The sequence below is a fragment of the Macrobrachium nipponense genome, chromosome 12 (genome assembly GCF_015104395.2).
Source record: "Macrobrachium nipponense isolate FS-2020 chromosome 12, ASM1510439v2, whole genome shotgun sequence".
Classification (NCBI taxonomy): Eukaryota; Metazoa; Arthropoda; class Malacostraca; order Decapoda; family Palaemonidae; genus Macrobrachium; species Macrobrachium nipponense.
The window spans coordinates 57,595,908-57,610,367 of NC_087205.1; the positions used below are offsets into that span (position 1 = coordinate 57,595,908).

At 40.1% G+C, this 14,460-nt stretch overlaps 2 protein-coding genes across 2 annotated transcripts in view; one reads left to right on the forward strand and one right to left on the reverse strand.

The window, feature by feature from the left end:
* The window catches only part of LOC135224816 (uncharacterized), a 451,449-nt gene that overhangs the window by 290,202 nt on the left and 146,787 nt on the right, over window positions 1–14,460 (forward strand).
* The window catches only part of LOC135225081 (ATPase family AAA domain-containing protein 5-like), a 72,476-nt gene that overhangs the window by 55,669 nt on the left and 2,347 nt on the right, over window positions 1–14,460 (reverse strand). Inside the window, exons 2-3 of the mRNA XM_064264343.1 lie at window positions 7,524–7,680; window positions 7,287–7,386 (exon numbers count right to left, since the gene is read on the reverse strand). Coding sequence (XP_064120413.1) covers window positions 7,287–7,386; window positions 7,524–7,680 — 257 coding nt within the window. The remainder of the gene's footprint in view (window positions 1–7,286; window positions 7,387–7,523; window positions 7,681–14,460) is intronic.

Genomic DNA, 14,460 nt, shown 5'->3' on the forward strand with positions numbered 1-14,460 from the left:
CTGTATTATTACGTATTTGTGTAACTTTACGTAAATTAACGTAGTCATGGGTCCCAAGAAAGTTGAAATTCACGGAAAGAAGCGCATGCTGTCTCTGGAGACAAAGATGGAGATCATAAAGAAGTACGAAGCTGGTATGCGATTGAGTGTGATCGCAAAGGAATATGGCCGTAATCCGTCGACAATAGGCACCATCCTTAAACAAAAGGATGCCATCAAAGCAACTACAACATCGAAGGGCATCACTATTTTGTCCAGCAAGAGGACCCATGTGCACGACGAGATGGAACGGCTGCTCTTCGTCTGGATAAAAGACAAAGAAATCGCTGGCGATACAGTAACGGAGACGGCAATCCCTCACAAGGCCAGTGCTATTTTCGGCGATTTGATTGCACAGGCGGAAGACGACGGAGGGGAAGGGACATCAACGCAAACCCAAGAGTTCAAGGCTTCGCATGGCTGGTTCGAGAAATTCCGTAAACGGACTGGCATCCATTCGGTGGTGCGTCATGGGGAGGCTGCCAGCTTGGACACGAAAGCGGCCGAAGCATTTAAGAAGACTTTCGACGAGATGAATGACCAAGGAAGGGCTACAGTTTCTCAGCAGGTTTTCAACTGTGATGAGACTGGCCTTTTTTTGAAAAAAATGCCTCGTCGGACGTACATCACGGAGGAAGAGAAGAAGCTACCCGATAAGCCTATGAAAGACAGGCTTATGCTCGCACTTTGTTCGAACGCCAGTGGGGATTGCAAGGTGAAGCCCCTACTGGTGTATCACTCCGAGACTCCTCGCGCCTTCAAGGCCCACAAAGTGTTGAAGGAGAAGCTTCCAGTGATGTGGAGGGCTAATGCAAAAGCCTGGGTAACGAGGCTTTTGTTCACCAAGTGGGTAAATCTCTGTTTCGGCCCGACTGTGAAGAGTTTTTTGCAAGAGAAGCGCCTCCCCCTGAAATGTCTGCTGGTGTTGGACAATGCCCCTCCCCACCCTCCTGGCCTCGAGGAAGATATCCTAGCGGAGTATTCCTTCGTTAAGATTCTTTTTCTTCCGCCCAACACCACCCCTCTCCTCCAGCCCATGGACCAGCAAGTGATAGTGAACTTTAAGAAGCTGTACACGAAACATCTTTTCAAAAGGTGTTTCGACATCACCAATACCACAAACCTCACCTTGCGTCAATTTTGGAAGGAGCATTTTGACATCGTCATATGCATCCGACTCATCGACCAAGCTTGAATTCCTTGTGGAGGAAACTCTGGCCTGATGCCGTATCCGACCGAGACTTCGAGGGATTCGACGTGGGCGAAACTGGTGCTGCTGAGTCCGAAACAGTTGACGATCCCGAAACTGTTTTGCAACCAGATCTTGACGAGATCGTTGCACTCGGCAAGTCCATAGGGCTGGTCGTCGACGAGGACGACATCAACGACCTTCTCGAGGAGCACCAAGAGGAGCTTACGACGGATGACCTGAAGGAGTTGGAGGCCATGCAACATAACGTTGTTCAAGAGGAGTTCTCCAGCAGCAGCGATGAAGAGGAGGAGCCTATGACAACGGCAGAAATTAAGGAGGTCTTAGCCGCTTTTCATAAAGTGCAATCGTTCATAGAAAAAAGACACCCCGAAAAGGCTCACACAGGTCGTATGCTTGCGCAGTTCGATGACGTTTGCCTGAGTTGTTTCAGGAACATTTGTCAAAAGCAGGCAGAAGCAATCTTCCTTGGATAGTTATTTTTAAAGAGGCCTTCAGCATTAGCAGGAGTAAGCAAAAAGGAAGAACCAGGTGATAAAAAACAGAAAGTTGAAAGCAAAAAGGAAGAACCAAGTGATGAAAAACAGAACGTTGAAAGTGGTGATGAAGTTGAAATTCTCTAAAACAACACCTACGTAAAAGTAAAAAAAAAGTTACAAATAAAAAAGAAATAAAAATTTATGTAATTTTTAGATTTTGTAAAAGTTAAGTGTTACAGTTTTGTTAATGTTTTTTCGTAAATTTTATTTTATAGTTTTCCTCAAATTTTTTATGTGTTTTTGTAAAGTTAAGTGTACATACGTACGTATGTTATCTGTCGTTTGTCCTCCTCCTCCTCTGCCGCCACTTTCGGAGATAGCCTCACTAGAAAGGTAAGCTTCGACATTTTACGTTACAGTAATAATATTTCTTGTACACTAATTATACACTTTATTTACAGGTTTGGATTTTTATCCTTAATTTAGGTATTGAATGGTCCAAATTGTTTTAGTATTTCATTGTTTATAGGTCTATTTAGCTTATTATGAAATTTAATGGGGTGTTTTTGGAGGGCTTGAAACGGATTAGCCATTTTACATGTAAAATGTGTTCCAAGATACGAAAAACTCATTATACGAAGGCCGCCTCGGAACGGATTAATTTTGTATCTCGAGGTACTACTGTACTAGCAATACAATAATGAGGCATCATGGAAGAGTTGCAAGAGAAACATAAGGTGTAAGGAGAATACCCAGTATGGATCTAGCCTAACCCTCCGAGATCACTACGGATCCGGTCAGGTAGGTCAGATAACCTCCAAGGACATCATGGTGTGGACGGTGGCACTCAACCAAACCCTCCAAAATCGAATTTTTCGACCTGGTCAGGTAGGGAGGATAGGTCCAACAATATAACAAGAGAGAGAATCTCTATCCTTGATATCCTCCCCGCTAGCTCCGTAGCACAGACAGGGGAAGAGGCATAAGGGGTATAGGGGTAGGGGCACCAGGCCTACCTTCCAAAACCTAGCCTAGGCCTGGTCGGGTAAGCCAGGGGAGGAAGCAACTCTTCCAAACCTCTCAGTGATATGAAAATCATCAACGTGCATAAAATCAAGTACCTATCTGGTTCGCATTAAAACAATAACGCATGCATGTCTCACATCGGAAGAGAGAGAGGACTCTCTCCTCTCCGATGATAAATACGATAGGCTACTAGTAGCCTAACACAATTACATACCCAATATGTGATAAAAATATGCACAGAGGGGCACGAACACACTCTTGAGAAGCTGGGGGGAAGCCAGAGGCTAGAATATAAATTAATCAACCCTTTTTTAAAAACCCCAGAGGACGTCAAGAGTGTGTTAGGCCTACCTTAAAATACGAACCAATCTGAACTCCGTCGGCTAAATAATTAAGCACGTGATATGAAAAAACGGTAATGATAACTGTAATGAAACATAAAATTAACATAAAAATAAAAGTACAGGAAATAACCAGTAATAACAACGCACGCGTCTGATGATGCACCCAAAATGGCGGATGAACTAGCGGTGCCCCAATACGTTTTCTAAGGGGCCGAAGGCAAAAAATGGAATGCATCGTAACCATACGAATTACAAGAAAAAAAATTGGAATACTCAACTTAGATGAAGGAGGAAGTTCCACAGAAGACATCGCTTGTTCTAAATAAGGCACTAAGGGAGCTGCTGAGACGCGTGTGCACTCACAAAGGCTAATTACAGGAATGAAGATGGCAGGTGGGTAGTAGTAGTAGTAGCGAGTAGAAGGTAAAGGGGAGTAGCCTTTGTAACGGCTCTTGCCGTGGGGGGGGACTTTGAAAGGAATTCTCTATTGGCAGAAGACCTGTGAGTAGTGGCTTCCACTTGCCCTAGTGCTTATACCGACGCCCTTGGGGTGATCGAGCTGAGGGTAGTAACTTCAGCATACCATGCTAGCTTTTTCTCTGGTATATTTAGAAAAGTGAGCGACAGGAACTTTTCACTGGCAGACACAGGCCAAACCCAGAAATGATGGTAAATGATTAAATATTACTAGAATGTAAGTGTTGTAGCTTACAATTGCGTTTTTCTACCATTTCGGTCGAGTCAAAGTTGACCGAAGGTTGAAATTTTGTCACTTATCGTGATTTATATGAAAATATTTCAAAACTGATAAAAGCTACAACCATGGGTTGATTTTTGTTGTATTCTACATGAAATTGCACACATTTTCATATACAAAAATTTATGTATCGGCTAATATAAAACGGTGCAAAAATTATGAAAAACACAACAAACTGACAAACGAATTTCTGATTTTATCAGCAGTTACAAGGAGGATGCAAGGAAAAAGTTTTTTCAAAAATTCACCATAAATCAAAATATTGTACTAGAGACTTCCAATTTGTTGCAAAATGAAGATAAATGATTGAATATTACTAGAATGTAAGTGTTGTAGCTTACAATTGCATTTTTCGACCATTTCTGTCGAGTCAAAGTTGACCGAAGGTTGAAATTTTGACACATCTTGATTTATATGAAAATATTTCAAAACTGATAAAAGCTACAACCGTGGGTTGTTTTTTGTTGTATTCTACATGAAATTGCACACATTTTAATGTATAAAACTTTATGTAACAGCTAATATAAAATGGTGCAAACATTACAACAAACAACTAACTGACAATAGAATTTCTGATTTTTTCGGCAGAGTTACTGGGCAGATGTAAGGAAAAAGTATTTTCAAAAATTCACCATAAATCGAAATATTGTGCTAGAGACTTCCGATTTGTTGCAAAATGAAGGTAAATGATTGAATATTACCAGAATGTAAGTGTTGTAGCTTACAATTGCGTTTTTCTACCATTTCGGTCGAGTCAAAGTTGACCAAAGGTTGAAATTTTGGCACATCGTTATTTATATGAAAATATTTCAAAACTGATAAAAGCAACAACCATGGGTTGTTTTTGGTTGTATTCTACATAAAATTGCACACATTTTCATATATAAAACTTTATGTAACGGCTAATATAAAACGGTGCAAACATTACGACACACTCATGAAAGAATTTCTGAGATTTTCGGAGTTACTGTGTGGACGTAAGGAAAAAGTTTTTTTCAAAAATTCACCATAAATAAAAATATTTTGCTAGAGACTTCCAATTTGTTACAAAATGAAGGTAAATTATTGAATATTACTAGAATGTAAGAGTTTTAGCTTAAAATTGCGTTTCTTGACCATTTCGGTCAAGTCAAAGTTGACCGAAGGTTGACATTTTGGCACTTATCGTGATTTATATGAAATTATTTCAAAACTGATAAAAGCTACAACAATGGTTTTTTTTATTGTATTCTACATAAAATTGCACACATTTTCATATATAAAACCCTATGTAACGGTTATAAAACAGTGCAAAAATTACAACAAAAATTACAACAAAGTGACAAAATAATTTCTGAGATGTGTCGCTGATGCTTTTTTAGTGCGAGAAGAAAGTAATTTGCGCATGCGTGCCTGAGTAATGCTTGTAAACAAAACAACAGCTTGATCCATGAACTCCCAGCATCCCTCAAGGCGCGTTATTTAAAATTTTTCACCAAGTAGGCCTATAACTTTTTCCGTGAATATTTAAAAAAACTTTTTGAGCCGACGTACTTTATGTCAATTAAGCACACGACAGACAATTTTTCGTCGATGTAAAATATGTCCAATAGGCGTTTAAAGGTTATTTTCTTCCACACTGCCTGGGCCTTGGTGGAGTGTGGCTGACGCATCATAAATGGGTGACTAGGGAGAGAGGAGGTCGACAGTCCTTGAAGGGTAGTCAGCAATCATCCCTAGGAAGCAAAACCACTCTTCTGCGCCTACATGGTGACACACTATCCAAAAGTAAGAGAAACAGCCCCTACCTATGGCGGTGGAGGTGGTGGAGGGGCAATCTGAATGGTGACCTCTTTTCTTGCCCCTATCCTGTCTCATGGATTGACTTTGGAATGTGGGGCAGGGGTAGGGTTTTGCTGAGGTTTCATTTGGAAGCTTAGTTGATTAAGCTGAGAAGACATCGACAATCTAGAAGTTGACAGCCTACTCCCCATAGGTAGCAGTCAATGATAGAGCTGTTTCTTGAAGGAAGTAGATTCTCAGGAGACACCAGCTTTGACATTAGCACAAGGACAGTTTCTCATCCACCAAGGATCAGGTTAGCCATAAATTTGATGCTTGATGAGCCGCTTTCTGTCCTGCTACGACTGGAAGGGAAGATCCTTCGTAGCAAAATGTTTGGCCTCCGTGTAATCCTGGTCCTCAGTGTCCCAGTAACAGCACAAGGCAGTGTCAAAGGGAAACAGGACGAGTCACATTCCTCCTACAAGAGAAAGAACTAGCCCCATAGGACTGAAGCAGGGATAGTCACTCAATCTTTGTGGAGGGAAACCGTACTTTCTATATGGGCCAGAGGGGGAGTGATAGAACTGTCTGTCCCAGCAGTCCATAGTCTGGGAATAAAGTTAGGAAGAAGATATTCCTCCTATCTCTTGAATGGCAACTGTAGGAAACGGAGAGGAAATGAAGCTCAAAACAGACAAAAAGGCACAAGTAAGACATGCAAAATGAGGAGTATGCATGAGTAATACAACTATACAAAATCCTGGCTGAAAGTACAATGGAGAATGTTGGTTGAAGGGGGCATATCCATCCTCTCACCTTCATAGATATCTCCCTTCTTAGTTAGTAAATGGGCTGGGTCCAGCATATACAGGACGGTACTCTGGATAAGAAAGGTGATAGGTTTCTGCCCCGTAGGAACAAAGGTCAATCAATATCAATTCTCTCATAGCCAGTCTAAGCTAGAATAGTGCCATTGTTAGTACCATGATCACCATTTCCTCCCTTTCGCATTCAAGAATATTTTAATTTTTTTAAATGCTTTGTGATATCATACATGGTTGAAATAGTAATTAATATCAATGGAAAGGGAATTTATGATACTTTTACAATGAATAAACAAAGTGTATATCTCTTGTCTCTGATTCATCAAGAATATTTTAAAGTAAATTTTATCACGACAGCTTTTGAATACTCATAATATTGATTATTTTTTATTTGTTGGCATATTCAAATACATATATCATGATAAAGTTCCACTCTTTAGCTTACAAACAACAACAAATGCATTCAAGAAGCATAAGTTGATCACAACATGATCAAAGAAAACTATTGCTAAGCATTACTGCTTAGTTAATGGAGGGTAAGCATTCTAGCACTGACTATTCCCCATTCCTCAAAGGGTTAATATAAAGAATTCAATTAAGTAAAAAGTACAGGAAAACCTTATGAAGTAATAGAAAAGACACAGCCTAGACACAATGATGCACTGGTCATATCAGACCATAAAACATATTCTCATCAAGCATATGATAGATAAAAAGCTACACAACCTCATTATAAAATAACTAAATAACAAAAACATTAGGCTTGCAACATGTAGCCATAAAAGGTCCATACAACTACAGTCATATTTTATTCTGGATCCTTTTCTCAATATTATATCTTACCATGGGGGAGTGAAGATTCCAAATTGGATCACTATCATCTCGTTGTTGTATGTGACTGAATTCAGGAAAGGGTGCTGATAATATAAGTTGTTCTTCCTGGCTGTAAAGATGGGGGGATAATTACTTAGAACATGTTTTCTTAACCCAAAATTTTACCAAACCTACACTACCATAAGTACAATAATATAAACTATGTATTAATCCATTTGCAAACCTAAAATGCTATCAAATCAATACCTTTTTTCTAGTAATTGCTGCTTTTTAATCTGTTCAGGGACACCTGACTGCAAAAATTCTTGTCGAGCCTTCAGCTTTGATGGTGAGAATGCTGTTTTTAAAACTTCTATTTCTGGTGATTTTGGTCTTCTGCAAAAAATTGGTGCTAGCTTTTCCGCTGAAAATATTAGAAAACTGTAATTTTTCTCTGATAATATTAGAAAACCGCAAAAATCCAATAGACAAATTTGGCATGTTAAAAAAATTAATGTTGTAAGTATAAATCTCAGTAGTAGGTAATAAATATACATCTGCAATGGGCACAACAAGATTGAATAAAATGATAACAATTCTAGAGGTAAATTAAAGTAAATTTTCCTCCTATGGACCAGTAAGCAAAGGAATAAAAATTCTGAGTTAGCTTCATAGTCAACTTAAAACATTACATGTACTGTATTTTGGGAAATAAAAGAATTTGGCTTTCCAATGAAAAAAATGTCCATATGGACACAACTTTTGTCAAGGACTTAGCTGGTTCTACTGGTTGGGTGTATGATGAATAAACTGAGGGATTAGGCACACAATGATTCACTAACTTAATATGGTTTCACTATCTAAACAGTAAGTAGCATGATAATTAATTTATCCAATTTTCTGTTAGAAATTGCCTTCCTATGACAATAGTACATAGTAAGCCCAGAAGATGATAATGTACTAAAATTCTAGTTCAAGATAACCAAATTACCAGAATCCTCTACATTACGGCAGTTTTCTTTAACGAACTGAACACTATAGCTGTGGAAACAAGGGCAGAAAAGGTAGTGAAATGGTGGAATGGATGCTGACAGGAAGGTATGTGAACGTAAGTTACACTCAGGACATAAACTACTGGTACTAACATGGATGAATATAAATTGTGGTGTAATGGCAGTGAGACCAGACAAAATGGAGTAGATATAATGATCAAGTATGAAATAGTTGAACACATGAAGTTGGCAAAGTAAATACTAACAGGATATATGTTTTAGCAAAATTATAGGAATTTAACCTTTCATGTATCTCAAAACCTGAGTAAAAATTAACAATCACTCATTTTCCACTGTGGTTTAGCATATGCAAGGCCCCCTCCAATTTAAGAAAAACTGCACGTTTTATTACAGTCTGGAGGCTTCTAGGGGAAGTGGGATTACAAGGACTATTAATATTCCAGTAAATAAGTTTTTTTTTTTTTTTTACAAAACATTATATTTATTTCATTAAAAGCTTATTGCTTTTCATTTAGCTTGATTAGTAACTTATGTGAGAGGTCATTGAACTACAAAACCAGAGAGGAACTCAATAATCTGAAGGACACAACTGAGAAGCCTTGGAGACTTTAGCTATGAAAAACTATTGGGATCTGTGAAAGGGACAGTATCCCAATACTGATATATCAATCCCTCAATTATCCAGGTCATCACCACCTGACAGCACTGGACAAGGGACCAGATATAAATTTTATATAAATTTCAAAGCATAAAAAAAGATACTGCCTCCAATGGCTGGCAACTGCAGGCCTAAGGAAATGTTGGTAACACTACTAACATTCACGAAACGACAGATTTAGGTTTAGAAAGTGTGGGAGGCATGAGGGAGTTTCTAAGGTGAGGGTTCAGATGGCTGGGCACCATGGGAAGGGAGGAACTGAAAGGCTATTAACAAGAACTCACAAAGAGAAAGGGTTGTTTTGGAGGGTGGGCAGAGCAAGGAAGGAGTTTCCCTAGCTGGGAGGGGAGTAGGAATGCAGTGTATGATGGCAGAGAGGGGTATGAAGTTGTTTGACTTCATTAAAGCTTTTTTATGTTTCTTTCATTAAAGGATATTTATAGTACTGTACTGTAATTTATAATGAAATACACAATTGCACAGAGAGAGAGAGAGAGAGAGAGAGAGAGAGAGAGAGAGAGAGAGAGAGAGAGAGAGAGAGAGAGAGAGAGAGAGAGAGAGAGAGAGAGAGAGAGAAACACCAAAGTGGAGTGCAAACCAAAGAGTTGACAGGGCTTCCCCTTCTACTGTTCTTGTTTAATGATCTTGTTTGAAGGTTAAACGGTTATTTTAGCTTGCATTTAAAGTAATTTATATTTTTCATAACATAAAAACCTTGAGGTCTTCACATATGGATTTAGCTAGCGAACAAAAATGGAACATTCATTTCACTTTCAAGCAAGGTGGTTAACTACCAACGGTAAGGGGGAAGCTCCACCCACTCTTAGGTGTGCAGTCCATTTTGCCTTTTGGCCAGGTACCAGAATGAAGGATGGTTGAAGTGGGCCGTACATGTAGACCTTCAGGTTTATATGTTAGGAAAAATAAATACACATTGCTTTAAAATTTGTGGTTTATTCCTACACAAATATAAACCTTTAGTCTTTACAAAAGAAACTTTTGCATTGGAAGGTGGTCTAGGTTAACCTCTAAACAAACTGGAAGTTCTACCCATCTGGAATCTCTTCCTCGTCTTGAAGAGCTGAGGAAGCAATCCTGTGCCTCTAAAATTTTCAACATGTGTGATGTTCAACTGCCAGATTTCTGGGCATGAATTAATGTTTGTCATTATTCAAAAATAGATTGGATGGATTAATAATGTCAGAGACAATAAAAGCCAACAAGTTTGTCTTATTGTCAACCCCTCCCTCCCTCTGGGCACGAGATCTAACAATATACACAGATTATAGACAGGAAACTAAAGTTATCTAAACCCACTTCCATGACATGCTGGTCCAACATGTGATAGCTCACTACCTACCTCTCTGCCCTATGAGAGAAAGGTAAAACAAGAAAAGGGAGGTAACCAGTCAATCACACACATTCTCCCACTTCCCGTTCACCTTAGGCAAAATACTACCCGTCCTTCTCGAGTGTTGTGTAGTTCACCCTACACAATTTATTGAGAGACCACCACAGGACCCAAGGAAACATGCCCAAGGACCTGTGAGTAACGTCCAAAGGTAAAATTATGTGAAAGTGGTTTGCTGGTACTATATATATAACACCTGTAGAACTAACAACTTCTTCCAGAATATGAGGGATGGACCAGTGCCCCTAATCTCGTGAGATCTTGCCTAGATTTTACTCTGGACTACCTTGTCTGACGATGAGTACGCCCGCTTGATTGTCTCTAGAAGTCAAAAAGAGATCATGTTCTTCAATCCTCTTTCTTGGTTGAGCCAGTAATAATGAAGAGTCATCAACACTCTTGAAGATATTACCAGAGCACCCTAACTGGACACAGTAGCATCTCGTTGATCACCACCAACAAAGTCCCCTAGGGAGGGGATCGAAAAGGACTTGAAACTGACATCAGGGACAGATAGATTCTGAGTCTTCGCTATAAATTGTGGAACAAACTTGGGTGTAACAGATCTGCATCCCCTCAAGTGCTTAACATAGAAGGAAAAGCCATGAAGCTTACCTAATCTTTGCCATTGTCAGATCCCTGCATGAAGACTAGCAAAAGCTCATAAGGTGCACGAGACTAGCTTTGGGAGGCCCCAAAAGTCAAACCACCTTTCCCTTGTCTTGATGTAAGGACCATTCTGTCCCTATTACCTGACCCTGGCAATTGAGCTTGTCTGGTGCTACATTCTGGGTCCCTGGAATGCACCTGGCTGACAGCTCTACAGTGCTCCCCCATATTCGCGGGGGACGTGTACCAGAAGCCCCCGTGAATAGTTGGAACCCGTGTAAAAATGATTGGGGGGTCCACTGTACTGAGTATTCTACTACCTACTCATGCACCTGCACTGCCAACATGTAAAACTACAAGGAAACTAACTCTCCCTGCTTGATGATGTAGGCCACCAACAAGGTGTTGTCACTCATCAACTCCACATAAAACTAGAAGGAAACTAAAGTGTTGGTGGCTCGTCAACTCAGCCCTAAAAATTCCTGAAGCACCAAAAAGGCTGCCTTGAGTTTCAGGATATTGATGTGGAGGTGTATGTTGTCCTGGTCCCAAACATCTGAAACCAGCAACTCCTCCAGGTGTGCACCCCATCCCTCAGTCAGTGCATCTGAAAACAAACATCTCAGGAGGGAAAGAGGTTTCTGTTGTCCACCCACTAGGCTACGTCCTTCCTTACTTTCTCCAAGAGGAATCGGGAAGAATGGAAAATCCCTTACCAGAAACCAAAACTCTTTTATTTTCCACTGAAGATGAAGACACACCCTGAGGGACCAGCTTCTCAAAAGACAACAGGTAACTGATGAACGAACTTGCCACTTGCCGAGCCAGTTGTTTCCTGATGTGGCAGGAACAGTGCTCTGCTCCTGAACCTGCGGATACACGGATACAATGGGACAACTCTAACTGCTACCATATCTATCAGGATACCCAGATGGTTTACTCTCTACTTGGGTGTGAGAATGGACTTCTCAAAATTGATCACGACTCCAAAGTTGTAACAAATTTCAAGAAGTATGTCTCTGTCCTGGTGCAACTGCAACAAAGAGTTCGCCACGACCAGCCAATCATCCAGATACCTCAGAAGACGTATCCTGTGTGAATGGACCCAAGCTGAGACAAGGGTGAACATCTGGGGAGCAGTTGCGAGCCCAAAACAAGTGCAATGGATTGGATCACTGTCTCCCTGAGGATGAAGTGGAGGTACCTGCAAGCAGACTGCATTTTTGAAAATATGCATTCTTCAGGTTTACCAAAAGACAAAGTCACCCTCTCTGATGCAATCGACCTCTGACTGCACCATTTTCATCTTGAACCAAGTCTGGTGAGCAAACCAGTTCCACGGAGAGAGGTCGATGACTGATCTTCAAACCACCTGTTTGCTTTACTTTACTAGAAAAAGATAGCTATAAAACCCTGGAAAATTATAAACTTTTTAATAAATTTGCATTTTTCATAACAAACTTAATATCTTAACATTAGGATTCAGAAAGAAGTTTCTCTGAAGAAAAAAACAGCTATTTGTTGAATAGAAGCATCGAGTGGAGAAATACCCTGACTATGACACCAATCACAGTAGACAGACCACTTTCCCTGGCACACATGTTGACAACTTTCTGATATATCCCGACATCTGAGTTACTTCTTGAGAAAAGCCTCTCACTTGCAGAGATACTTGATAGTCTCCACTCTTTCATGACTTCTACAATGCCTTCTTCAGCATCGCCTTCACTTCTTCCCACAAGGTGACGTCCTTCAGCGAGCCAAGAACGTAGGTCTGGAAGCAGACCGGATTGTTTGCCAAGGGGTGGTAGAGACTTGAAGGGTACTAGATATCCCACCCAAAGGGCATCCACTACCTAGGTCTCCACCTAGGTCTCCACGACTTCTGCCCCTCCCCCTCCAAAATGACAGGAAAGTAAAGACAGCAATCATGACTGGTCCTGCAAGCAGACAGGACCAAAGCAATCGGAGATTGCCCACCATTAAAATTTGTGTTGAGGAAGTGTAGGAATTCTCCTATGCTAGAAAGCCAAATCCTAGCATATAAACTTTCTCTGCAACACAAACCTCTAACGTCCCGAAACAAATTCTGAAAGACTAAGACATTGCCACGTTCCCAAAATGTGTTAACAAGTAAAAATAAAGATAAATAAAGCATTAATGTCTTAACACAAATGTTTTCAAAATATCTTCAATATAACAAATGTAAAATACTAAAGAACAAAATGCAGCTGGCCCATCTCTCCCTGTAGGGGCAAAATTCCCTTGAGAGATGGACCAGCCTTACACACAAAACAGCCAATGATGAAGCAGAGGGAAAGGTGTGAAGCATATCTACTGCAATTTGCATCTGTCCCAGAAGAACATGAACATTGGAATCCTGGAAGGCTGTCTAAAATATTGACTCATTGGACTTCTGGGCTGGAAAATATGAAACAAACCACAGGCTTAGGGGAGAGAGAGAGAGAGAGAGAGACCTTACCTTACCTTACAGACCTTACATCTTGTTCGGGTTGCCCCAGGTCCCTCAGTGTGAGGCACCTCTAATGTCTACCAGAGAGTTGCTAGTACATCTTCGGTATATTTGCATCTTCCAATCTTGGATGGTCTGGGATGCAGTTTAGATATTTGTCGAGCTTATTCTTAAACACATCTACGCTCACTCCTGATATATTCCTCAGATGAGCTGGCAACGCATTGAATAGACGCTGCATTATCGATGCTGGTGCGTAGTGGATTAATGTCCTGTGTGCTTTCCTTATTTTTCCTGGTATAGTTTTGGGCACTATTAATCTACCTCTGCTTGCTCTTTCTGATATTTTTAGTTCCATGATATTTTCTGCTATTCCTTCTATCTGTTTCCATGCCTGAATTATCATGTAGCGTTCTCTTCTCCTTTCTAGACTATATAATTTTAAGAATTGTAGTCTTTCCCAGTAGTCTAGGTCCTTAACTTCTTCTATTCTAGCTGTAAAGGACCTTTGTACACTCTCTATTTGTGCAATATCCTTTTGATAGTGTGGGTACCATATCATATTGCAATATTCAAGTGGACTACGAACATATGTTTTATAAAGCATAATCATGTGTTCAGCTTTTCTTGTTTTGAAGTGCCGTAACAACATTTCCCCATTTTTTGCTTTACATTTGCCAACAGAGTTGCTATTTGATCATTGCATAACATGTTCCTATTCATCATCACACCAAGGTCTTTAACTGCTTCCTTATTTGTGATGGTCTCATTATTAGGTCCCTTATATGCATATAGCTTTCTTTCTCTGTCTCCATAATTTATTGATTCAAATTTATCAGAGTTAAATACCATCCTATTTACCTCTGCCCAATCATATACTTTGTTAAGGTCTCTTTGTAGAGCGTTCCTATCTTCATCACAAGTAATTTCTCTACTTATTCTTGTGTCATCTGCGAAACTACTCACTACCGAGAGAGAGAGAGAGAGAGAGAGAGAGAGAAAAGGCTTGGGGTGAGGAGAGCAAAGTGAAGGTCCACTCA